This window comes from Chiroxiphia lanceolata, chromosome 14, assembly GCF_009829145.1.
Source record: "Chiroxiphia lanceolata isolate bChiLan1 chromosome 14, bChiLan1.pri, whole genome shotgun sequence".
NCBI lineage: Eukaryota > Metazoa > Chordata > Aves > Passeriformes > Pipridae > Chiroxiphia > Chiroxiphia lanceolata.
Genome location: NC_045650.1, coordinates 14,200,219 through 14,226,078, shown reverse-complemented (window position 1 = coordinate 14,226,078; position 25,860 = coordinate 14,200,219). Strand labels below are relative to the sequence as shown.

The 25,860-nt window shown below is 40.2% G+C and overlaps 1 protein-coding gene across 5 annotated transcripts in view; it reads right to left on the bottom strand.

The window, feature by feature from the left end:
• The window catches only part of NXT2 (nuclear transport factor 2 like export factor 2), a 63,002-nt gene continuing 37,142 nt past the window's right edge, over positions 1-25,860 (bottom strand). For 3 of the 5 annotated variants that reach the window (XM_032702446.1, XM_032702448.1, XM_032702449.1), the window contains 4 exons: positions 4,962-5,156; positions 2,801-2,887; positions 2,327-2,471; positions 1-1,404 (listed from right to left, as the gene is read on the bottom strand). In XM_032702446.1, coding sequence (XP_032558337.1) covers positions 1,226-1,404; positions 2,327-2,471; positions 2,801-2,887; positions 4,962-4,976 — 426 coding nt within the window. In that variant the 5' untranslated portion in view covers positions 4,977-5,156 and the 3' untranslated portion in view covers positions 1-1,225. Of the gene's footprint in view, positions 1,405-2,326; positions 2,472-2,800; positions 2,888-3,734; positions 3,825-4,961; positions 5,157-8,573; positions 8,718-25,860 lie in introns of those variants that run through there. The other 2 variants (XM_032702450.1, XM_032702451.1) reach the window with 2 other exon arrangements.

Genomic DNA, 25,860 nt, shown 5'->3' with positions numbered 1-25,860 from the left:
ACTCAGCTTAAAACAGAAACAGACCAATTTGAAACAAATCTGCTGATATCCAGATTTACTCTTAAGTTCCCAAGTTAAGACAGACACTCTTAACCTGCAGTCTTGAAAACTATTTTAAAGCAGCTGAAAGCTTTAAACTGCAAATTCAAAGCAAGACACACAAAACGCCCCAGAATCAATAATTAAAGGCCATGTTTACAAAGAACATGAAAAATACAGTAAAAACCTGCATGAGAGGAAGATAGTGTTTGTGGTGCAGAGCTGCTGTTCTTGAAAATAATTCAAGCACCTGTTCTGAATAACAGTACTGAAGAGAAAAATTGAAGGCTTCACAGTAATACACACTTTCAGTGCCACTTGGTAACTACAATGGTTCTTGAAAAGACAAAAAGGATTCAAAAGTTGCAGACTTAACATGGGAAAAATAGTCCAAACCTCATAGCTACAGAATGAACAGTTAAAGCAAACAGAAATCATGTTACCAACCTATTTCTAGGTCACTGTAAGACTTCAAAAGAAAAATATTCAGTTTGAAGTCCTTTACATGCATGTGGCAAGTTGTTGGCACAGGAGCTCCGAATCATTCAGCATGCCCTACATGAGAATCCATGTAAATTAACCACGACCAAAGTCTGGGAAGCTCAGACCAGAAGGAAACCCGATGAGATTATTTAGTTCTATCACATCAGAGAAGGTAACATTACCTTTCCAATGGATTGAGAGATTTGCTCCTTTCACAAACAGTAGAAACCACTGCAATCCTTCCCAGCCTCTTACAACTAGGAGTAGGTAGCTTTCGGAATTCCATCCACATGCCACAAGCATCTTCAAAAAAGAGAAGATGCTACTGTAAAAATAGATCTTTTCAAGTTGAAAAAAAACTACATTTGGTCAGAATTGTATATGAATAGGATTTTGTACTTAAATAGCAGAGTTTGAGCATTCAGCAGCGGCAGCACAGCTGCATGTAAGGCATTTGAGGAATGATTCGAGTACAGCTCACTGCCTTCAGCACTTCACTAAATTCAACTAACACGAGCAACCTCTCACATTTTAAGATTATTACTAAAGCCGTGGTCACTGGAACCAACCCCGAAGGATCTGCGGACCTTCCATAACAACAGATGCAACACAAAGAGCGCGTGTGTTCCCTGGGGAGAACAGCTGCCTGCACAGTGGACTCCTTCGTGCCAAATGAGAGAGGTCACTTCCCTGGCAGTCCCTGCTAACTGGCCCAGTCCTGGAAGCGGAAGCAATCCCCGGCGATCTTCCACACGGTGTTGGTCGGGGTGGCCTGTGCTGTCAGCAAGAAGTTCTGATTGAAGTAGCGCTGCTTATCGCCATCAAATTTGACAGTCCCACTTGTCACCACGAGCACTGTTGTCTGGCCTTGAGTAGCTTGTTCTTCACAAGGAGGTATAAAATGATGAAGAAAACAACTCAAACAAAGACTAGCAGGTAAAGGAGCAGGAAATGCACAGAGAGGCTTCGTTCAATGTGGCTGTACCAGCGCCAGGGTACCAACACCAGCTGTACCAACACCAGCTGGTTCCACAGCGGGGCAGAACAGCTTTGGTGCAGCGTTTCTACACAGACAACGGTGGGTTCGCTCAACACGGCTCTGCAATGGCTTTGCCACTTTCACCTCCTGCTGTTCACTTAGAGCACTATGACAAACACCTCCATTTTTGCTCAGAATAACCTCTCATTACTTGAGATATACACACATATAGGTATTTAGCAAGTTGCATAGACTTTTCCCCCCCGTTATTAGACATTATATCTTTTCCACAGCAGAGCAAAGCAAGTGTGCTTGACCACAGGCTTTTTCCTTACTTATATTCCCAAAATGTCCATTAGAAGCAATTTATTAACTTCTCAGTTATGTAAGCCTTTCTTTAGCAGTTGTTAATCAGAAATCTAAAGAACTTAACATCTATTCTAGATGTAAAGAAATCAAAGTACACATAGGTTAATAAAGATTTGTTCCACGTTATACTGCAGATCAGGACCAGAGGCCACCATAGAGGTCTCTCAAGGACAACATAACCTGATAAGTCAAAACTTTTTCCATACATGAAAATACATCATTTCTGAATATGATCTTAACAAAAAAGTGCTTAAAATATTTTCCCAGACATGAGAAAAAGTGTGGAGTTGCTGCATCTTTTGATTTGTGCTTTATTTATGCACAACTTGACATTTCAACCCTTGGTATTTTCTCTAAGCTTATTCCAAAGGAAATATTAAGCCCTATTATAATTGCATTTCACTTTTAATAGTTAAAAAAGCCCTGAAAAATAGATAAATTATAACACAACCTTACCGTGAACAGGCTGGCAGTCCAACACATTAACCTGGAACTCACTTGATGGCAACATTTCAAAAAATTTATTTAGTTCTTCTTGCCCAGACACTGCATTCCCATTCCAAACTAACGTGGCTTTGTCCAAATATAGTCTGGTTAAAGCCTGAGTGATTATGAAAATACACATTTAGGAAAAATATATAAACATACAGTGGACAACATACAAAACCTGCCCCCCTGTACTGATGAAACCCTGCTCCTGTAAGGCACAGGTGCACACAAACTGAACTCAGGCCATGAAGAAGTGTAAGGCACTTCCCTTTTTACAGGAAGGCTGCACAGCAACATAAAACCCTCTGCAGGCACAGAGGACTCAGCCTGGCCAACACAACACATGGTAACCCACGTGCAGGTGCCTCCTGTGTAATGCCAGTTAGAAAAGTAATAAAAAGCGCACAAGACAATTTAAACTATTGTCAAAAATCTACATACCCTTCTCCTCTTATCCATTGTCTCATAATAAATATTGACAAACTCATCTGCAGCTCTACAAGCTTGATCCACATAGGTTTTGAAATCCTGGAGGGAAGAAATCAGATCAAATTATTAATGTTACACAACCCAATCATGTATGCAATTCCTACTGCAAGTTGCTTTGATTGGTCTTTTCCATCCTCACCGAAGATGGTATCAAATAATGTTGAAATTTATTCTAAACTCCTTTTCTACTTGCAGCAAGTCCCAGCTTTTAGCCAGCTGACATTTTTAGAATTAATTTTGAATGCTGATATATTTCTTGCATTTAAACTACAAATATTTACATTGGAAAACGGGCTACAGCTGGCTACAGGTGCTGTGGACATGAAAGTATTCAGGGAAAATAGTTGTTGCTGTGATGGCTGTTCTGGAATAAAGTTAAGGAATAAGATTTATTCAATATATTTCTGAGAATTAGCATGAACCCCATCACACTGTCAGCCTAGTCTCATTTTGTAAAACACCTTTATATACAAATACAAAATATAATGAGAGAGAACACCAACATGCTGGATGTATCTGTTCCAGTACCACTCAGTGCTGTATCCACAGGTAAAAATCAAACATTCTCACACCCTTACATTTCTCTACTTTTACTCATCCCCAGGCCACAGCCTGTGCTGTCCCATCCCTGCACTGTGATCTCACTGGGTTATCTGCTCAGTTTTTCAGCTGCTTGGCCCTTGATCTCTTACAGACCCTGAAATGGGACACTCTGGAAAACAGATTCTGAATTTCCTGTCCATACTGGATAGGTTCTGTTATGATAACTGCACTTGGTTCTGTTATGACAACTTGTTTTAGATGCTATTATTTATCATTATTCTACTTCAGCACTGTGCTCTCACTAACTGCAACTCAGTCAGTGCTGCACAACTGAACTACTTACATTTTCCTGGAAACCTTTACTGAATAGACACCAGAACTACTGAATTCCTCCAGTATCACCATGGCAAACACTTCTCTATTCAGAGAAAGTTCTACACTGCAAAATAACCAGCAGGCTAGCAAATAACCCCTGTTTAGTCAGCAAAGTCAAACACTCTCATGTTACTATGCTCTATTTTTTCTCTCCCTCTGTAGGGACATGAGCCTGCTCTTCACGTTCCCCAGCAATTCCCAAACCCACAGGCTAATTCCAAACACATGTGACAAAGTAGTGTCAGAGATGCTGTATCCCAGAAGATGCCCAGAGAAACTCCCTGGCACTGGAGACAAGGAGTGCCAGAGCTGGCCCTGAGAACAGGGACTGCAGCTCTGCCTGTGGTGTCAGAGGAGGTGCTGTGTCCCCTCAGCCGGGATGACACTGCACGAACCATTTCCATTTAGCTCCAAATAGATGAAATGGGCGTGAGGGAGGGCACTGTAGAAACACCAGGAGATTGCAATCAGCTGTTGGGGTACCTGGAACAGGGGTCAAATGGGAAATGAGCTCTGATGGCTTTGATGCCCCAGACAAGTTTTTACAGCCGTAGCCCAGCACTAGTTTTTAAATTCTGAGAATAGTTTAGGCTGGAATAAACTTCTGGAGGTCATCTGGTCCTAAACCCTTCCCAAAGCAGAGCTGACTCCAAGGGTTGATCCCCTTCCCAGGCTGTATCTGACTGCCCAGTGTCTGACTGTCCCGTGCCGCCTTCGGACATCTCCGAGGGTGGCGATGCCACAGTTTCCTCGGGCTCCTGTTCCAATGCCCAACCACCTCGCTCAGCAACCTTCCTTCCCAGTAGTTAAGAGGAAAGCCATAACTGGGAAAAAAACAACCAACCCAAAACAACCCTCTCGAAGACTCCGGCGACAACTCCAAGCAGTTTCCCAACCTAGCCGGGCCCCGTCGATGTCTCCCCGAGCCCCTCCCTGCCCTCAGGCCGCTGGGGAGGACCCCACGCTGCTCTGGAGACCCTGGGCAGGGCGGGGTGGCCCCTGCCCGCCCCCCTCGCTGAGGCGCCGCCGCCCCGCACGGGGCCGGGACACGTCCCGCGGCCTCCTCGAGCTCCCACGCCCGCCCTCCGAGCCGCAGCCCCCTCCCGGGGCGGACAGCGGCGTTCCCCCCACCCCGCGCGGCGGATCCCGGCGGTTCCCGGCCGTTCCCAGCGGGCCCGGCCCGGCCCGGACTCACCACGGACGCGGCCATGGGGCGGCGAGGCGGGAGGGCGCCGGAAGTGCACACGGGACGGTTCCGCCGCGCCGCGGTGCCCCCGCGAGCGTTCCGCCCGCAAACCCGCTCCGGCCGCCAGCGGGGATTCGATTCCACGATCAGTAACGCCAACCTTCAAAATCATTAGTTGCTGGAAATCCCCCCAAACAGATGATACTAAAAAAAAAAAAAAAAAAAAGGAATTAAAGTTGTAATCACAATTAAACAGGATTATGTATTTCTCCATTTGCATGGAGATAGGAAGTAATTCTTAGAAGTGACTGATTTAGAACTTCAGTCAAATGCACTCGAAATATCATAACTAATGATAAGTAACGATGTACCAGGATTTCAGAAATGCATTCAGCCATCTGGGTTAGGACATCTTTCATTTTGTTTTCGTCAGTTGATTGATTAAAATCAATTAAAATGGATAACAAAGTGCTGGATGATTTCAGAATCGCTGACAAAATTACAGATTTTTAGTGTGAATTATTTGATACTGGGCAAATCACGGCCACGGAATGAAAATGGAATTCAATCTCCAACAGGATGGAAAAAGTTCACATTTTCCCACAGAAAATGAATTGATAAAATGAATAGCTCTTAGTTTTGCAAATACAGTCTTGCTGGACTTGGATTAATGAGTTTGTAATTTTCAGGGGTTTATAATTTATTCCCCTCTAAGCTTACATAATTAACACTGACAGATTTCCAGTTGAACATCCTCTATTAAAAGAACCCAACAAACTACAATGCTTTTTAATTTATTGATTGAGAATATAAGTAACATTACTGGAACCATGACACACTTGAACTCTGCAGCTCCAAAATCTCACTGCAGTGCAGTACACAACACTGAAGGGCAAGTCCAGGAGGCAGCAGAAGGCAAATATTCCAAATGTCCATAGCCATTCTACTGAATAGAGACCAAAGAAATGATCCATGGGCTATATCAGTGATTAAAGTTAAACTGATAGGTTCACTCTCTCATTATGAGGCTTATCAGCCTTCATGGATCACATGGTGCCAACAGCATCACTGTTCCCAATGTCCCACTGAGAGCTCAGAGATTTAGCAGATATGGTGACATTTGCCAGAAGAATTCCCTCAAGGGAGTGATTCACACGACCCTTCAGCTCTCAAGCTACTAAAGCAGCATCTCTGAAGGCTCTCATGCAGTCACATGGGTCATGTGGACTGTCCGCTGTGACCACGAACCTTTATGAATCGTGAATGGTTCTTGTGAAAGACAATACTCTCAACTGCTCTTACCAAAGAGGGCAGTAATGCTGCCCAGATGGAGAGAAGTTTAAGGAACTGTCTCCTAAAATGAGGGAAGCAACTGGCACTGGCCCAATCCAGACAGATTCTGATTAATGAGGTGCCTATGAAACTGGATCATGACTCAGTGTTCGAGGGTTTTGCCTGAGCAAGGGCTGAGTGGGAACTCGAAGATTTGATCTGATGATTTTAATGGGAACTGGGAGTTAAATCTCAGGTGCTCAGCACATTGGCACTTTGACCTATAGGCTGGGTACAAAAATAATGCTAAAGCTGGAATTGGGATCTACTAAACTACACTGGGCTTAAGAAAGCCTTGTTTGGACAGTTCCCAACACAAAAGGCATATTTCTCTGGGTAGACCCAGGCAGAACCTGTGCTTGTTACAGTCCCATGGGGACTCTGGACTGTGCACCACTCCACCTCAAATTTCTATCATACCAGAACTGCAGGAATGTAATGACTCTAATCCTGATAAATACCTCTATTGTTTTTTAAAGAAAAACAGGACTTGCTATATATTGAAGTGGTAACTGTATCCACTGGGATAGGATGAGATCAAGTACAAATAACTGTTCCATTTTACTCCATGTCAAAGCAGTCCCAAGTGGGGATAAGTTTTCAGAACAGGTCAGTTCAAAGTATCACCACAGTTGCTAGTTAAAGAAGTTTTAAAATCCTCTTCATTTCATTAGGTAATGAAGCAGTAATTCAGCTCAGATTTGTGAAAATCTAGACATACACAAGCTAAACATATGGCCAGATAAACATATTTGTGGGGTTTTTCCTCCAACATCTTTTCCCCTTCAAAAAAGAGACACTTTTGAGAATAGTAAAATTTAGTTTGAAGTCAATTTAATGAATATTTTTGGATCAGCTATAGATGGAGCACTAACCACTGCACATTATAGATTTAATAGAACCCCTGTGCAGAGTTCACTCATGAGAAGGCCTGAAGGGCTGGAATTATGGTTTATGTGCTCTCTGAAATTGTTAGCTCAGGTCATCTTGTAGCATATTCTGAGCTCAATTTACACTTGGCTTAGACCTCGATGCTGGGCACTGGTAGGTTGCCCACAACAATTAACTGGTTAGTGGGATGACTTAACAGCAATCAAACGCTAAGTAATATTTCTCCGGGCCAAACGTACCTGTGACCATTTAAGAAATCATTTTCCACTAAAGAACCATTTACTTCCAGCTGGAAATAAAGAGTTTTATCACTTGTTTTTCTTTATAAGTGGAAGAATTAGGAAAATCCTGTATGATTATTGAGTACATGCTTTCAGATGTTTTACTTTTATTTCTGAATACTGCAAAATATTGAGCACTGTCTGATCATCTGACCTGTGGTTCTGCACTCAGCTGATCTGGCACAGCAGCTCTGCAGCAGGGACAGAGCAGTGTACCTCTCTTTTCGGCTTTCCCTGCTCTCTGAGTTATTACAATGGTACCAAATATTCCCTAAAATATCAGTAACCCAGTAGTCAACTCAAAAAATGGCAAAACTCTCACTAACTTTAATGGAAACAAGATCTGGCCTTTGCTTTGTTTGTTGAGTCTGAATAGGGAATAAACAAAACTTCTTCAAAATGTACCTTTAACCACTACCTCAGTTCCAAAGTCCCAGTGCTCAAGCTCCAGTTTTAGCAAATATCTTGGCTAAATGTCAAACAATTCCATCAGCTCTTTGAAGGCAAATATTAGACAGAGACTGCATCTGAAATAATTTCCCCAAACACCATTCAATTAACCTACTTGGCTAAAAGGTGATGCAAAAATCAATATTTTGTAACAGAGGCATGTGTTTCAGAGGAAACTAATCAATAGGCATCAGAACAATTTCAAATTACAAACAAATATAGATGAAGTTAAAATATCAAGCAGTTTAGGTATCCAATGCATTGCAACTCAAAACAGCTCTATTATTTTAGGCAGGATATTCCTCCTGTTACAATTTCAACATGTCATTGCTTTTATTGAATTATTTTTCTTAAATAAAAATAAAAATAATTACTGTAATTTTGGGAGAACTCACAAAAGAGATGTGAGTTTTCCTGTTGGTCCTTCATCAGCTGGAACTGTGCATTAGATTTCCTCTGAGACAGCAGTTGGAATAGACCTGAATATTTGGAATTTTTCTGTTTGTTTTTCATGAGCCGTTTTTATCCCCCTATTCCTTCTAACCTTGTACACACATATGAGAGGAAAACAAGAGGAGACCCATCTCAGAACCCAGATGATAAATTTTTAGCATCAGGGGGTGTGTGATTTTGTACCTGCAGTAAGAAAAGTCTCTCATTCACAAACCTTTTAACAGGAAGGGCTGTCAGGGAAGGAAGAGCTGTACAAAATGAGCTCATTCTCAATTGTTTTGAGGGCACTGTGAAGGCAACCCCCTCTCTGTGCTTTCTTTGAAGGCAGTGTAGACATGGAACAACCATGGGGATCCTGGAACTCAGATATCCCAAAAGGTTGCCCCCGGTGACAAAACAATAAGTCTGCCACCTTTGCTACTGAAGGCTTGCACGGAGGGCACCATCTACTATTCTTTTTCCCAAGTATTCTAAGACCTGAGTTAGACCAATAGAAAAACGTAAGATCTGATTGTGAATGTGCCCATTCCTCCAATAATTTTAAGGAATATCTGCTAAAACAGCAATGAGAAGAAAGGCTGAAGAGCAAGTCCAGGCACAAGCTTCCTTTTTCACCTTTACTCTTTTATAGGCTCTATATATTTATGAAGACCCAAAGCTAGGTCATTGTCTAACCTCTTCTGTAACAGACTAATCTATTTTTCTTTGAGAAGTTACAGCCTTTGGAATGAATCACACAGGAATCTTGCAACATTTGTACTGCATTTACCAAATACTCAGTAGGATGAACTCCCATTCCCACTGCAGTTATTAATAACAAATTCTGCATTGCTGCAGTGTAAATACTGATTCACCAAAGAACACTAAATCTGATTATTAACTCCCATGATTGCACTAGTCTGCCAAAGAGAAATAAATTTAAAAAACATAGTAGTAAGTAGGGGGGGAACACAAGCTGTGAGTGATTTACAAGAACCTTTACGATTTTATCACCAAACGGATAAGAAAGGTAAACAGTCAGAAAAAAAACAAGCCCTAAGACATTACATCACAGTGAGAAAAGGGATTATCATCTTTAAAAATACTATTTCTCCATGTTGCTATTCTCTAGATATGAATATTCTCTTCAGAAAGAGAAAGACCATATCAATGGAGTCAGAAACATGAGAGATTTCCTAGATGACCTTTGGATCTATATTTCAAGATTATTTTGTAAGGACACTGAGAGATGTTCTTTCCTTTTGGGGCACTAAAATAGATCAGATAATAGCAGGATTCAGGGCACACTTAAACCCAGTCAAATGTTATTCAGGGACCTGGCTGGCATTTACTATCAATCCAGGTTCAGTTCCCAGAAAGGAGGCAATTTCCTCTATAAAGGTTCAGCCATTGTTGCACCTGGCACAGTGTCCCAATGGGAAAATGAAGATATAGATAAGCTATCTACAGGTAAAATATTCTCTCTGCTTCTGCACAACGTCAGTATATCTAAAAGACAAAGTACAGGAAAAGTGAGCATCTCCTGTAATTGTGATTTAAAAAATCAAGGTGAATATGCTCATAGAATTATAATAGGCTGTGTCCCTAAATTCTTATCAAGATTCATTATAAATCATCTCCCTTTTATTTACATTTCAACACATTAATACACCACTGTGCAAGAAATTGCTTCTTAGGGATTGAGAGCAGAGCATCCAAGAAACTGGCTTAAATGCCATGAAGGCAGCCAGGAATAAACCAATGTGCCAATGCTCTGTTGGTTTATTCCAGAGCAATGCACCTGGACCCACCAGCTGTCATACATATTCCATCTGGAGCAACAGCTGTTTGCTCAATAGTTGTCATACTGTCTGACACAAACAATTGCTTGTTAAATTTGTCATCAGGCTTTCTCTCTGGGGTTTGAAATACTGGAAAATGTCACATTTTGATCCTGTCTCTATGTCTGGAGCATTTTTTCCTACAGAGTGTGCAGGGTTTCAGTGCAACTCTGTGCAACTCTAGTCAGAGTTACAGGGCCTGTAGCATCTCCAAAAAGGTCAAGTTCAAGGTAGTTCACTGTGAGCTAAGGATGCTTAAGTAAGGGAAAGTGGAAAGTAATGTTTGATAGATCAAACCATGTGGCAGAGACGATGGAAGGATCTGGTCAAATTGCCGGGCTAAGAACATGAGATTAACAAATTCATTTTATATAAACTTTGGGGGAGAAGGGAGAGGGAAATTCCAGATCATGGAAATTATGGAAGATGTTACAACAGTCAGGGCTGGGGAGTGACCTTACAGTCATAGCTGTGGGGAAAGAACAAGTATGTTTATTAGACATGTTATTAGGGAATGTTTTGCATGAAGAAGTGGAATTTGAATACTCAGTGAATGAAGCAGCACATTATTACAGGGTTGAGCAACCAGGAGGACTGTGGTGAAGAAGATATTCAACAAGAAATGAAGCAACATTATGTGATAGGCAAGCACTTAGAAATGGAGAGGTAGACCTGAAACACTTCCTAACACAGGCAAGCTTTGAAGCTGAGAGTTGATTAAATCACCACACAAATATCTGTAACAAGAAAACGTGGAAATTGAAGACAGTCATATAATATCTCTGAAGAACTGAGAGAACAGAAGTGTACCCATCTAAATAGATGCTTTATGAACTGTAGGAGATAAGCACCCGGAGTGAAGGTAATGAAAAAAGTAGATCAAATTACATCCTGAAAAAATTGATTTGAAAGTATATTCCAGTGGATAATAATAGAGCCAGTAAAGTACATAATGGATGGGAAATCTAGTTAGCAGAGACAGAACCTGCCAAACAATTATCCACCTAATTTCTTCTTTGTAAGTTCTGTTTGTGGCACAGAAGAATATGGCATGAATGAAAATACTCAGCGTGTTATCTTAAACTGCTCACAACATACAGCAAATCAACAGACAAGAAAACTCTATTCAAAAAACCTTCCCACTGAGAGAACTTTTAGAATTGTGCATTTTATGAAACTCTACACAAGCAGATCCCTGAAAATGACCTGCTTTCCTCTCAGCTGTGTGTATCCGGGGCTTGCTGATGCCTCATAACAGATTTTCTTCCTTTTTTGGACTGAACTGAAGAAAAATGAATACCATATAGACATTTTTTTAAATTATCCTTTTTGGATCAACAATGTGGACTTATCATAATAAGTCATCCAAAATGTTATTCTTCAAAAAATGGGATTTGAGTAACCATCACGGATTTTTAAAGGGCAATCCGTGGTGTAAAGAAACACAGTCAAAAATAAACAGCAGATAACATATGTCTCCATCACTCAAGTAAAGAAGGATAAGCCTTTTACTAAACTTACTGATGCTGATCTTTAAATTCATTGAATATAAAAAAGACAGAGCCATGGAAAGAAAAAGACACATTTTCTATGAGAAGTGAGAAAGTTGGGGTCGTTCAGCCTGGAGAGACAAAGGCTCTGGGGAGACCTTATTTTGGCCTTCCAGTACTTAAAGAAAGATGGGGATAGACTTTTTAGTGGGGCCTGTTGTGGTTGGACAAGGGGTTTTAATGGTTTTAAACTAAAAGGGGGTATGTTTAGATTAGAAATTTGGAACTGTGAGGGTGGTGAGGCCCTGGCACAGGTGTGGCTGCCCCATCCCTGGAAGTGCTCAAGGCCAGGCTGGTCGGGCCTTCAGCAACCTGGTCTAGTGGAAGGTGTCCCTGCCCACGGCAGGGGGTTGGGACGAGATGGGCTTTAATGCCGCTCCCGACCCAAACCATCCCGTGATCCCATGACGGAATTTCCCTGAGGGGCCGTTCCGCTCCTCACCGACGCGTGTCGCCGTCGCGCCGCTCCCCACGGCGGTGCCGGTGTGTGAGGGCTCGGCCCGTGACTGGGCAAGCGGCGGGGCACGGCCAGAGCAAAGTCTAAAGGACAGCGTTTGGCGTAATCTGTTTACTTTCCACCAGACTTTGCTTTTCGAGAGTAAGGAACGAAAAGCTGGAAGCCGTATTTGTCGGCGTTCCCGAGCACAGCCACGCAGCCGTGCACGGGACTGTGGCTCTGAGCTCTCTGGGCGTTCCCGTTCAGGGCACTGATCACACCAGCCCCTGCACTGCAGGTGTCCGAATTTCTTGTCCCAGAACTGCCAAAACTCAGAGCACTTTGATTCACCTTAGATGAGGACCAGACTGGGCTCGGGACACTGGTCCTTAAAAGCCTAAAGCACTGTGACAAAACTTTATAGATAAAGTTGTTCTTACAAACTCCTTTTACCACTGGCAGCCACCAGCTGAACCAAGTCCTCAAGCTTCCCCACACCAACTGCAAAATCAGTAACAGTAATTAACAGTAAGATAAATAATTTCATTCCAAACACAGCACTCTATAAATGGGAGAGCAAAAGAACCAGCAACCTCATGGAGTCCAGCTGGAATTGATGAAATCATGTTGAGAACCTGCAAAAAATCAGATTCCTTTGGAAGAAGAGGTGATTCTTGTGTTTTTAGTGAAGATTCCTGCTTGTTATTCAAACCATCCTAGGGATAGAGCAAAAGGAGAGGGAATAAGAATTTTAATGTATTTAAGATCTGACAAAATTGTAGAATATTTTTGGAATTCAGTGGATTGCAGAAAATGTTAGATATTTTCAAGTACGTGATAAGGGAATGTTCTGGAATATCAAAATGTTTTCTTAAGCAACCTAAAAGAGGCTATGCACATCCCACACAGAACTACAGCTTTTTAGTATGTTAGGTCTCAGTCTAACATCCTAGCCATGAAAACAGAAGTAAATTACTGAAGTTTGGAAATCACACTGTAATAAAGGATCTTCAAACACAGTTCCTTTGAGTATCTCATAAATACCACTAAAGCAAAGGTTGAGCATCTCATAAATACCACTAAAGCAAAGGTATAAGAAAATACTGGAAAAGTGAATTATTTTTATATTCACAGATATTTGGAATAAGATTATGCGGCACATAGGTACAGAACAACAGTAAATGCTTACAAGTTCTCTTTCAATTTCAAGCAGAAAGACAAGAAGGTAAAATGACAGTGATGGAACACACCTTAGCACAGTCAACTGCCAAAAAAGGACAAAATTCATAATGATGACAATAATTTAAAATGGGCTCTGGAGTATGCAATAGCCTGATAGATTAATAGAGAAAGGGAATTTTGTCATTATTTACACTAGATGTCCCAGACACTGAAGACTGCTGAGAACCAAGGGAATTTTGTCAGTGATCTGTAAAGGTTTCCTTGCACATTGGGTACAAACTTTGACTTCTGCTCTCACGGAGAGTTCTGCAGAGAGCACATCACTTCCTTGCAGCTTCACTCGGGTTACAGTGCTGGTCCTTTGCCAGGAGGAATCACAGAGGCACTGAGCACCGAGAGCAGCACTCAGTGGTGTATTCAGCAATGTTCTGTATCCAACCCAGACTGCCAGGATTGGTGTCAGTTGCTCTCTGGTTGGTCTCATTTGAGAAAGGAGACAGAAATATGCACAAGGGACATGTTCTAATTTTTATTTTTAGGCAGATCTTCACGACCTTGAACAACTATCAAGAAAAAGAAGCCAGTGCTGTAAACAAACCCTGAACTAGAAATTCTAAGGCAATTAAAATTGAGGCAGTAGGGTCAGGAGACTGCAAAGGGTCTGTGAAGTAAAAGGCATGGGGCTTCCTCAATTCCATTTCTGTGCTGCCAGTGTGTCTCCTGTATCCATCCACCTGCCTCCTGCTGTGAAAAACCTTAGCATCACTTGCTTTACAAGTCCATCTGACTTTCAAGACCATACATATCCATATCAGGAACAGTACAGAATCTTAAAACAGGCACAGGGAATTTTAACTTCACTTACATCCCAGTGAAGACTTGAACTATAATAAAAACATGTTGGTTTACATGGAGGAAGCTTTAGAGGATAAAATTCTAGAAAGAACAATGTTCTGTTGATTCTCTCAGGTTACTTTAAACTGTTTTCTTAAGCAGTTTGTTGGGCTTCCTTACAGCAATGGGATGCTTGTATAAATAGGAAATAAGCTTTAAAAAGTGTGACATGGGCTAGAATAGCTTCCAGTCAAATTTCTGTAAATTTTACAGGAACAGTCAATTGAGTGACACCAGTGTACCAGTGTGGATGGACCAGTAGTACAATCTAAAACAAATTAAATGATTAAGGATTTTAGGCTTAGAGTAGACTCATGTAATGTTTACTCATTTGAGAATGGAAGTTTCTAAACAAATTGTAATTTATTAACATGAACAACATTTTTATCTTCCTGCATAACGTTTTAGGATGTAGACATAACAGTCAAGCTCTGAACAGGCACTCCATGAGCAATAAATTCCCCCTTCCTCCACTCATTTTATTAGAAAAGAATTCACTAGTCCTCTAAAAAAACAGGTGGACTGTGGTCATGTAGTGATGATACTTGAAAATAAAGAATTTTAGTTAATTTTTCAACCCATAACCCCAAATCTGTATACTGCTTTCTTAATGTGTCTTAGACTGAAGTTCCGGACATAAGAATAGGCAAGCTGGGGAAAATTCTAGCTGTGAAAGGGTTGTGAAATAACATAACCCCTTGAATAATTACAAATTTGCCCTGTTTTGAACTTAAGCCTGTCCCTGCACCCTCAAGGTGGCATGACCTCTCACCATCCTGTGACGTGTTGTCACAGGATCCATGGAATGGCACAGGTTTACTTGCCACAACACTGGCAGCTATTCCAAATAAACTGACACCTGTCTCATTTGCACTGGTGGACATCCCATCCCTAAAAACTCAGGGCTGCTGAGGGGCTGCTTCCTAACAGGGGTGAGGGTGCCAAGTGCCTTGAAAGCAGGCACATCTACCAGGAGAAAAAATTAATTTGCTTCCCTTAATAAAATATGCTTTTGTATTTATAAGTCCAAACATGGAAGCTTGCATAGACAAAGCAATTTGGACACAGGGAGAGAGAAAACATTCCAAGCAGTGATGTTGTTATAAACCCTGAAATCAAAGTAATTACTCACTGAGTTGGGAATCTAGCTCCTGGAGTACACTCTATTTTTATTTAGTCCCTAATGAGGGTTAAAGTTAGCAGTCTCTGTACAATGATTAAATTTCATGGTGAACTTGGAAGAAAGATGGTAACACTAATGATGAGGACCAACCTGCTTCCTGTGTCTGCACCAGTGATTTGCAAAGGAACTTGCCCAGGTATTTGTCTCTCATCTCACAATCGTTTCTACTTACCTCGTGGTATTTCAATTCTTCAGGCACTTTTGGAATTGAAACATAAGTTTCTTTCCAGATGAAAGTGATATAAAAAAGGAGATACACCCTTTTCACACTGCTCCAAGAGGGAATCCTCCCAGCAGTTCTCAGCACACCACATGCACACAGGAGCTTCCCTACCTTGCAAAGACCTCTCAGCAACATAGTACAAAAAATGAGATGTAATCTCCTTCTGCCTGTTGTTCTTTACTTGTCTTGATAGTTTGTCTGTCAGAACTGAAGAATCTCTTCACTGATTCTTCTCACTCTCTGCTTTAGCCTTAGTGCTCTTTTTGTGCCTTGCCCTTCTCAGCCTGCCTTCTCACAGAAATTTCAGTATTTAACCCCTCTCCTCTTTTCAGCACCTCATTGCATGCCCCCTCCTTCACATATATCTCTCCATTTCATTTACATTTCTTCCTTCCTTTCAACATGTCTTTGCTGGTATCCCTGTCGCAGTTCCCCAAAGGTACATCCTGGGAGCCAAATGATTTGGTTACATTGTGCTAGGAGACAGAAAGGGCTTTTCAGCTCTCAGGATTCTCAGGAGGTGATGCCTGACTGCTGGCTGCTGGCTTGGATCAAAACATGAAACACTGACATGTTTAAGAGGAAAAAGGTTGTTCCAAAGATCCACTACATCAGATGTGTCCATGTGACAATAAAAGAGCTAAGATCTTCAGGAGAAAGTAAACTAGGAAATGCTTGCTCTCTCCAGCTGGCAAAGGAGAGAATGAGCTTGAACTCTTCATCTCAGGAGTCAAGGACAGAAGCTTGGTAAGGTAATGTTGTAGTGCGACTGTGCCCGATCACGTTCCTGGCTTTTTTGATGACTGCAATATGAGAACTAGGGAAAAAACCTCATCATCCATTCCTGGGCACAGAGATGGCTGGGGATGTGTTAGGAGCTATATGGTTCACTAATGGAATACATGGAAAGCAAGTAAATAGGAACAGGGGGAGGAGCAGCAACAACCGACATGATCTTGGTGATGTTGACATCAGGAAGAGGAAGGTCCTGCACTCAGCCCTGGGCAGTGTTTGCCAGCTCAGGGTCTGGCTGCTGAGATCACCAGTGTGGGACACAGCTTTGCCATAGAGGCCCAGGCTGCAACCAGAGCAATGGGAGTTTGGGTGCTTCTGAAAGGAAGTAGCAAACAAACTCCTGTGTCCAGGTTCAGTTGCTCCGAGTCAGACAGCACCAAGGCCAAATAACATTTCACACCAACCCGCAGCAGAAATGTGAAAAAATCAGCAGCAACATTTTCAGCACAGTAATTCAATCACTCTGAAAACCACAGTCATAGATTTTCCTGAGGGGAAGATCACTGGGAGGGGTACAGGACATTGTCATACTGTGGGGCAGAATACTCAGAGGGAGGATATTCCATTGCAAAGTGAAGCAGTGAGGTAATCATAACATTATTTTATAAACTGCATACACATCAACGAAAACTTCAAGCTTAATGTACTGGAATGTGTTGAAATAACAGAAAAAGAATTCATCTGACCAGATAACAGGCACAGAACTCTGTTAATGACAATGCCAGCAGTAAAACCAAGAGGAATTTTGTAGGCTTACATTGACCTGCATTGCAGGCTAACATTCCTTGTGCATGTGTCAAACATATTTGGTTTTTCCTCCACAAAAAGGTAAGTATAGGAAAATATAACAATATCTCAGATAAATCTACCATATACTACTGTCTACTAGCAATGAAGGCTCATGAAAAATGGGCTCAGATTATGCTGTACATGTTCTGAGAAAACTCACTGCAAGTTCCTGAATGTACTTATAAATGTAGTGCAATACAAATGAAAATAGTAACAGTGTCCTGAGCTCTGTTATTTTGCAGGCAAAGCATCAGTCTTTGTACTTCCCAAGAGCAATGCCTAGAAAATCGGTGTGACCAGGGAAAACAGAGGTATGGCCAGAACCATGTCCAGTGTGAAATGAGGTTGCTGATGATCACATGGTTTGTTATTTTGCCCTTTAATACACTTTTCTGTGTGGTAAATTAAGGCACATTCCTCAGCATAATATAGAGAAGTTCTGCTAAAAACAACTACCACCATTTAGCAGTTCCTGACAACCAGTGCTGCTTGGGGTTGTAAAAGATCCCAGCAAGGGTCAGACCTGGCAGACTCCAGAAGCATTATCAAATGATGAGCACCTCAAGCAGGGCTGCTACTGGAGTTCATTACAATGATTATTAATATTAATAATGTTGCCACTGATTTCCGCAGGAGCCTGTTGGATCTAAACCATCCTATGATCTCTCTCTGTTATCTGGCCCCAGCACTGGCCCAACTGTTACAAAACTTAACATTCATTATGTCTTCTATTCACCTTATTCTGTGGCATTGAGCTACAGTCTTTGCTGAGCTTTTCTCATTGCAGACATCCTGTCTTACAGGACTTCCATGGCATTTGCTCCCTTCTCTCTACAGTCTTGATCAAGCCCTCCCACCACCTTTCAGCTGTGCTCAGCTGTGCTCAGGAGGCAGCAGCAAATTACTTATCACAGTATTGGGTCTCACTATTTGTTACTACCACTATTGCCTTTTTCATTATTTTATTTTTTGCCAGCATGCATTATTTCTCTTGGACTTTTCAAGGGTTTGATTTTGTGAAATGCTGAGAATATTCTATTCCCACTGGCTTCTGTGGAACATAAAGAAGTCTGCACTATGTGGGACAGACCCACTGTGTTTGCATGGTTAAACTGTGAGTTTAAGTTGTCTTAAACTTATCCTGCACTGTCAGGATGTGCCCTTCTTTAGACATTACAGGTGTATTCTTTAACAGCAAATATTATAATGGAACTATTTCAAAAGTTCTCTTTTTGCTTGTGTTTGGGTTTTTTTCTATTCTACTTTACTTTTGTTTATGTTTTTCTCAGACTTCTGAGTCTCTGCACTTTCCCAAAACACACCTACAATATTTTATCTTTGTAAATGCTTCCTGTAATGCCATCTTCAGTCCACCTCCCCCAAGTAAAGTCTTTTCTCTCTTCTCCTCAGCCACAAACACGAGTGCTTTTGCATGCTACAGTGCTGTTCAAGTAGTGCTTCCATTCAAGTGGAGGAAGAGCTGTAACTCGACTCTCCTGTTATAAAGCATTCAAAAGTTTAAGAAGCAAGGAGCACATCGGGCTGATATTTCCTATGTCATCAGCCTCAGGGTAAAATAAATTGTGAGAACATTTGGAAAAGTTTAACAATTCTGCTTTTTAAATTTTGAAAACTTAATCATGTTTTTTTCATCATTAAAGAATATTTTTGATGTTTTCCTTGACAAAAACTGACTCAAAAATAGCCTTCACTGTTGGATTTCCTTTTCCTTTGGAACTGTGTATCAATTAAGGAAGTTGTAATTCTTAATAAATAAACACATAGGCACAAGAGGAACCAATGCTACTTATTGTTTAGGGAAATAATTTGGCATTTAATGAGCTCCTTATAGCAGCTGAGGAGGACGGTAATTAACAATTCCTGTTGGGAGGGCTCCGGGCACTTCCTTCCAGCAAGCACCAGAGGTGTGGGGTTTTATAATACAATCTTGCAGATTTGCTAAATATGTGTTCATGTTACCCCAACTGTTGTTAGATAAACAAATAAATCCATATGTAAAATGAAACAGTTGGAAAAAAATAAAATGTTATCTATGAAATGCTGATTTGGTACTGTCTATCCTGCAGAATGCCCTCCTGAGCAACAGTTGAAGGGTAAAGGGAACTCTGAAAGAGGAATTATATCAAAAAGTGAAATCAGTTAGGGATTCTTCCTTTCATCACCATGAATCCAGTCAGGTATTGCTGACACTGGAGAAATAATTATATGCTTAGTGGAGAGTGTTCTCTGTTTTTTATTCTTCCTATTCTCCCTGGTTTGGAAAAATAATCATTGAAACAAAGTCTAGACCTAGAAATATAGACTTCCATTGATTTATAGTCTAGAAAAGAGAGAGGAAATAAAAAGCAGAAAACAGACAAATAAAGGTTGAAATGTTGTAAGTGTTAAATCCAGCATATACTAACATATTTTCTTAACCTTTTTAATTTGGTTAAACTGATTCTAAAATAATTTCAATTTGCTGTGTAAACCTGTTTATAGCAGCAAAACAATTCCAAAGATTCTTCATTCTTCTTCAACATTCTTCAGAGTGGTTGTTACATCAAGGATGAGGAGATAGTCTGAGAATAACAATACTGCACAACCTCTGGGTATTGTGTTTCCCAAGCTCATAGTTAATTACTCAAATTTTTGTCTCATGTTTTTACAGATCTAATGTATCTGAGTAAATCCAGCTAACTGTTCCAGTGACTAAACTTCTACATATCATCTAGATAAAAAGTGTCAATCAAATCAGTGACATGCCATGAGAATACTAAATAATAAAAAAAAAAAGCTGTACATTTGGTGTTTATATTGTGTTTTCTTATTGCTAATCTATCAGATAATAGTGAAGAAGGTATTTAGTGAGTGGACACGGCAGAAACAGCAACGTAACACAAAGGGAGCATCGTTCCCTGTTTGATAAGTGGGAGCTCAGTGCCCATGTATGAACCCACATATGAACACAGACAAGGCAGACTCAAACACAGACTCCTCTCCTGCCAAAGGGGACTGGAAGTGATCTGAAGTGCAAAAAGAGACAGAAACCACTGACTTCAGTGGAATGTGAGGCATGCTTTCTCCTTTGTTTTCCAGCATGACTATTAAAAGAAAACATTGTCTCTAGCTTTGAATCTTTCCAACTCTAACACTGGCCAAAGCTGAAAGGTGCTGAGCATTTTTTGAGAAGGTGCAGAGCTCTGTGAATTCCCAGTAAGGCAGGGAACACTCAAGGAACAGCCTTCTGACACTGAAACACGTTTGCAGCTTTCAAAATGTAACATTTCTGTGTAATAAAACTGCCCTCCTGGTACTAAATCTAATCAGGACCACGTGCCCCATCTCCCATGTAAGCATGTTTTGGAGAATACTTTCTACAATAGCTCATCTGTGGATTCAACCACAAATGAAATGTCTTGCTTATGTTGCACTCCCTTTCCTGCCTCTCTGCACAGAGTAAAACGAACTCTTTCTTCAGCTATCAAGCAGCCTCTCTCTCTCTTCTTCGGTCCCAACATATCCAGCATCCCTCCAGGGTTATTGTATTTCTAAAGTCCCTATATGCACACAGATGCATACCCATGCAAATATAAAGATATGACAGGTTCTTATTGCCATGAATATTGGAAACAAATATGGAGTGCTTCTGACTAAAGAGCCTTTATGGAGCATTCTATCACTGAAAAGCTATTGGTTCTAATTATACATACCTGAAATCAACACAGTCCTATGAATCACTAAGTATTTTAGGTAACAAAAATAGTATCCAGTCAGATCTTAAATCTTGTAAAAAATACAAAAATCAAAATTACTAAAATCTAAAAAATCTAGCTGTTTTCTTATTTATACACTCCCACTTGGCCATTCACCAACAGCTCTGACAAAGCTTTCTATCCAGTTAGAGCTTAATACCATTCCCTAGGAAAAATCTTTCAGAAAAAAGGATTTTTATGCTTCATTAAAAAAAGCTTGCAGGTTCTCCTTTTATTTATCATCTCATTTTTTACTTATTGGATTCCTTGGAAAAAATGGCTTTTCTGACCCTTTCACACTGGCCTCTCCATATATGTTCCTGCACTAAAATTCTCTTACAGTGTTCCTTGCACTGTATAGAGCAAGGTTCCCTTATTCTTGGTTTCTTGAGAGACAAAAGACTGGATGGTTCTTTGTGGATTTGTGGTGCTATTACCACTGGACTGCCAGCTCAGCTCTCAATGTTTCATATTGCTACGAGTCAGCTTTTGATACAAAATGTTGTTTCATTTTTCCTCATTGAAATTTGAAAAGGCTTCTGGTCTGCTTGTCCAGTGTACTTCGAGAAAAGTCACATACTAGTTTGGTTTTAATTCTTTGAGTGCTCACTAGTCTTTCAAGGTTACTCTCCTGTTGTTTACACGGCATCTACTCCTGAATGGTACAGATGGACCTTCAGACTTGATAAAGGAAATCATTAAAATTCCTGGTATTCTTGAAGCAAACTTATGCACATTTCCTCCATTTTTCTACTTCTCTGGCACAAAGCTGTAAAACCCAGCAACAACACTCAGCAAACTTCTGCCCTGGGATGGACTATTGTATGTGATTGAGCAAAAGTGCATTTTTTAAGTCAATCATATAGCATATGTGATCTAATGACAACCAAATGGCATATATTTGCCATTTCCTCAATATTTTGCTGTCCTTAAAAGCTTTCTGAGAAGCTAAATGTATTTCATTAGCAATAATCAGTTAATCATAACCCAATTTTGAGTTATTGTCCCATTTTAAAGTTCAGGAAATAACAGCAAAGAGATCAAATGGTTTCTCTTGAGTCACAACAGAAACAGCAATGTTGGTATTGCAGCAACATGCAGAGGCTGCATCTGAAATTTGTGCTTCAGGGGCTGCATAAATGAACAGTTTCCAACCTCACAGAACTGAAATGCTAAATGAAGACATACAAGAGGTTATGGTGGGAATGGAGGGACAGAGGGGCAAAGTGATTTTCCTGTAGTCACACAGACAGAAATCCAGACCTCTGATGCCACACTGAGATAAACACAGTATAAATGTCAAACCTGCTTGCTAGATAAAGTCCAGACATGTCATTTCATGCCAGAGGAACCAAACTACCCTTTTCTTTCCCCCATCAATCTTTTCTCATTCTTCTTCCTTTTTTTATATGGTCTTAATCTCATATGTTATTACAAAGGTTTTTTGGTACCTAGATATGGTCTTGGATGGGAAACAAAGATTTAGCTTTCTCAGAGAGATCCACATTCTCCTGTAAAACAGATACATCATCAGCCAGAACATCCCTCCCTTTAGCTCTCAAAGCTGCAAATACTTTATAACATATGTTCCATCAATGCTTTGGCAGAACTCTTCCAGTTATTATTGCAGGGAAGCAATAAATTGGGAAACACCTATTATAAAACTTCTCATGTGCAAGTCCACAAGAAGATATATTAAATGTTTGCATTTCTCCTCTCCGTTTTATTTCAGCTAGAAACATATACAGTCTGCATAAGTTCCCCTCAAATAAAACCAACAAGTCAACCAGGCTTTATAAAAAAGAAAAATTAATAGCAAGATGAAGTCCAACAGGAAATTATCAGGATTATTAATACGTTTTGTGGATTTCTTTACAGTTTAATTACCATCAGGATTTATGTGAAAGATTAAATTGCCTATATAACAAGCTTGGGGTCTGTTATTTGGTATACTTGATTATCAAGAGTCAAAGTCCTGGTGAAAATCATATTGCACAAAGTACAAACTATTGTGCAGTAACCTCTGGTTCAGTGACACGTGGAGTGGCTGAGTCACACTCATGGGGAGCAAGAACTCTCTGCCATGTTCTGTCTTCTCATTTCCCAATTGGACAAGAGGTGCAGAGAAGCGACTCAAGGGTCTTGGTTCTACTCATGACTAGAGTGTTAGTGAGACTGTGCGAGCCCAAGTAAAATGTTAAATAAATGGGTTTTTTTTCAAAATTGCAATTTTGAAAGAGAACAAAAATTGTCTCCTCCATAGGTTACCTAGGCTGCTTCTAAGAATGGCTTAGAAAGAAGTTTTCTGTTACCTGTAAAGATTATACCTTTTTAGGTTTGACCTGGGGTTTATGTTGACTATTTAATAGCTTAATATTTGAATGCCTCTTTATAAAGATTAGAAGTAAAATTTTTTTACTGTGATACTAAAAACAAAGTTTCCCTAATCCTTCACCTAGAAAAAGATGTTATTTTTTCCATAAGAGAAATGTTTTTATACAAGGGCTAAATCTCGTCAAAGTGAGTTTAAAGCAATTAACCTATTTCTTACTGTCCGATTTAATTGTATTTTGACCTAATTGAAGACTAAAACTTGTGCTATACCTGTCTGAACTACCTTTAGCCTGAAAAACATCCCAGCTGGAACAGGATGTGCACATAGGAATGGAACAAACTCAGACCAGGGGCTTCTATGCTTTTGGATCAGCATTTTGGAGGCTGAGTATTTCCAGAAGAAAAAGAGATGTTATGTTGCTTTCAGTGTGCAAAGAACGGGTCTGTTCCAAGCTCTCCCTGGGTAACTGTCAATGAAATTACTCCAGATCGACATAAGTAATAGTAACAAGTGAAAAAAATGACTAATCTAATTGTAAGGAATTATACAGAATCTAAAGAAAAAACACATGGAGAACCTGTGCTTTAATAGCTTCCAATCCACTGGTTTCTAAGGGTTGCAGGCAATTGCACTAAAATACAGGTCTTGCTCTTTCTATCATTTGTTTATCACTCTCTATTATGAAAACATGGAAACATATTTGGAATGCAACTAGATGCATAAACTAGATGTTTATGTGAACATATACAATGTGAGCAGGAATTCCATGTTATATAGTTCATTCCTTTTTTTCAGTCTAGGATAAATCATTTAATCAGAAATTCAGCGAGTAATTTGGTTTTTAAAAAAAGTATTGCGAGAAATCCTTTAATTACATAGTTTGTTCAGCATTTAAGTTGAATAATTAGGGACACACACACACACACATATATATGTATGTATATATATGACACAATGTTGCACCTGTAAACAATGCAAATATCTCCTTTATACTACAGCTATGATGTATTTGAGCTTGTTTGGAGACCACCCAGATGTGTCTCCTTTCTATTTTAGAGTCCTGCCCTAAATTACAGACAACCACAAGTGGGAGGCAGTCTGACTATTTGCAAAAAAAAAAGTTAAAAATACTTTGTAGCAGCTTGTTAGAGCAGGAAATCACTTGACTGGACCGAGGTCTGTGGCATTTGTCATTCCTGTAGAGCTTGTTTTGACTCCACTGGAGATTGCATGGCATGATTGAATACTTTGGTTTCTACCTCTTTTGCCTGAAAAATGACCAGCAACCAGGCTTAGCACATTTTGACAGATGGAAAATGACTGTTCTATATTCTGTAAGAACTTAGGGTTTTCTTTTTGTTTTGGTGGATGTTCAGTGATGCAGTTCTACTTCTGCTCCTTCATGTTACAAGAGGCAGGAGCAGGATAGAAGGGTGACATTTTGAGGTTTGGCTTGGCTCCTGTATTGCTGACCTACAGCCCAACTGCACAAAGACCTGCACAAAGAGAGCCCATGACCCCATAAATCCTGCAAGCTGCAAAAGGCCACGGCCATGTCAACTGATTCATTTCTCTGTTGCTGGAAAACCGACTTTACTACAGTAACATGCTGTACTTTAAAGGTCACAGTGAACAGGGTTCTGATAAATCAGGCTTGACAGCCACAGAGTGGGTCCATAACAAAACAAGAAGCTTTAAAATAAGTAAACAAAAAAAGTAGGTAGAACAGCCAGAATTCCATTTTTGCCTGATGAGAACAGAAAATCCATAAGTAGAAAAGCAGAACATTTTCTGCTGTCTAGAGCATTTTTCAGGTGCCCATCACAGTATTAATTCCAGGAGGGAGGGAATCTCAGACAGTTATCTACCCCATGTACTTACTACTAGACACATGTAGACAATCTGATCATTTCTGTAGAGAAAAACATTTAAATTCCTAAAAAGAAATTATGCTTCAAACTTCCTGCCCATAATGGTAACTGCAGTTGCCACCTATTATAAGACTGAAAATAGAACGATGAGGTCAAATACCAGATCTTCTGGAATAACAAAGCAATTTTAGATAGATGACCAAGTTTGAGAGAGTCTGGCAAGAATATGCTTCTGGATTTCACAGAGAGACAATAAACAAACATTTTACTCCCAAGATACACTAAATTGAGTGCAGTGTTGTTGATTATTGCTTTCCATGTATTTTTAACATGCATTAACTCACAATTTATATAATCCACTGTCTGCATACTCAGTGTGCTTCTTTGTCTCAGCAATCAGAAAGGCACAGACTGCATCCACAAAAACTTGCTCAAACTTTTAAGTCTCTGAGCTAAGTTCAAACATAAGAATTTAATTTAAAAAAATACAACACATGTATTGAAAATCCTGCCTTTGTGGAGCATTAACACCCTTTATTAAAATTATTTAGCAGGAAGATACAGGTATTCAGCATTAACTAGGATCTTTGCATCTAAAAAAAATATCTGTTTATCAAAATCCTAACTACCCACACGATTGAAATACTACAATGTTTTGGTTTTGACTG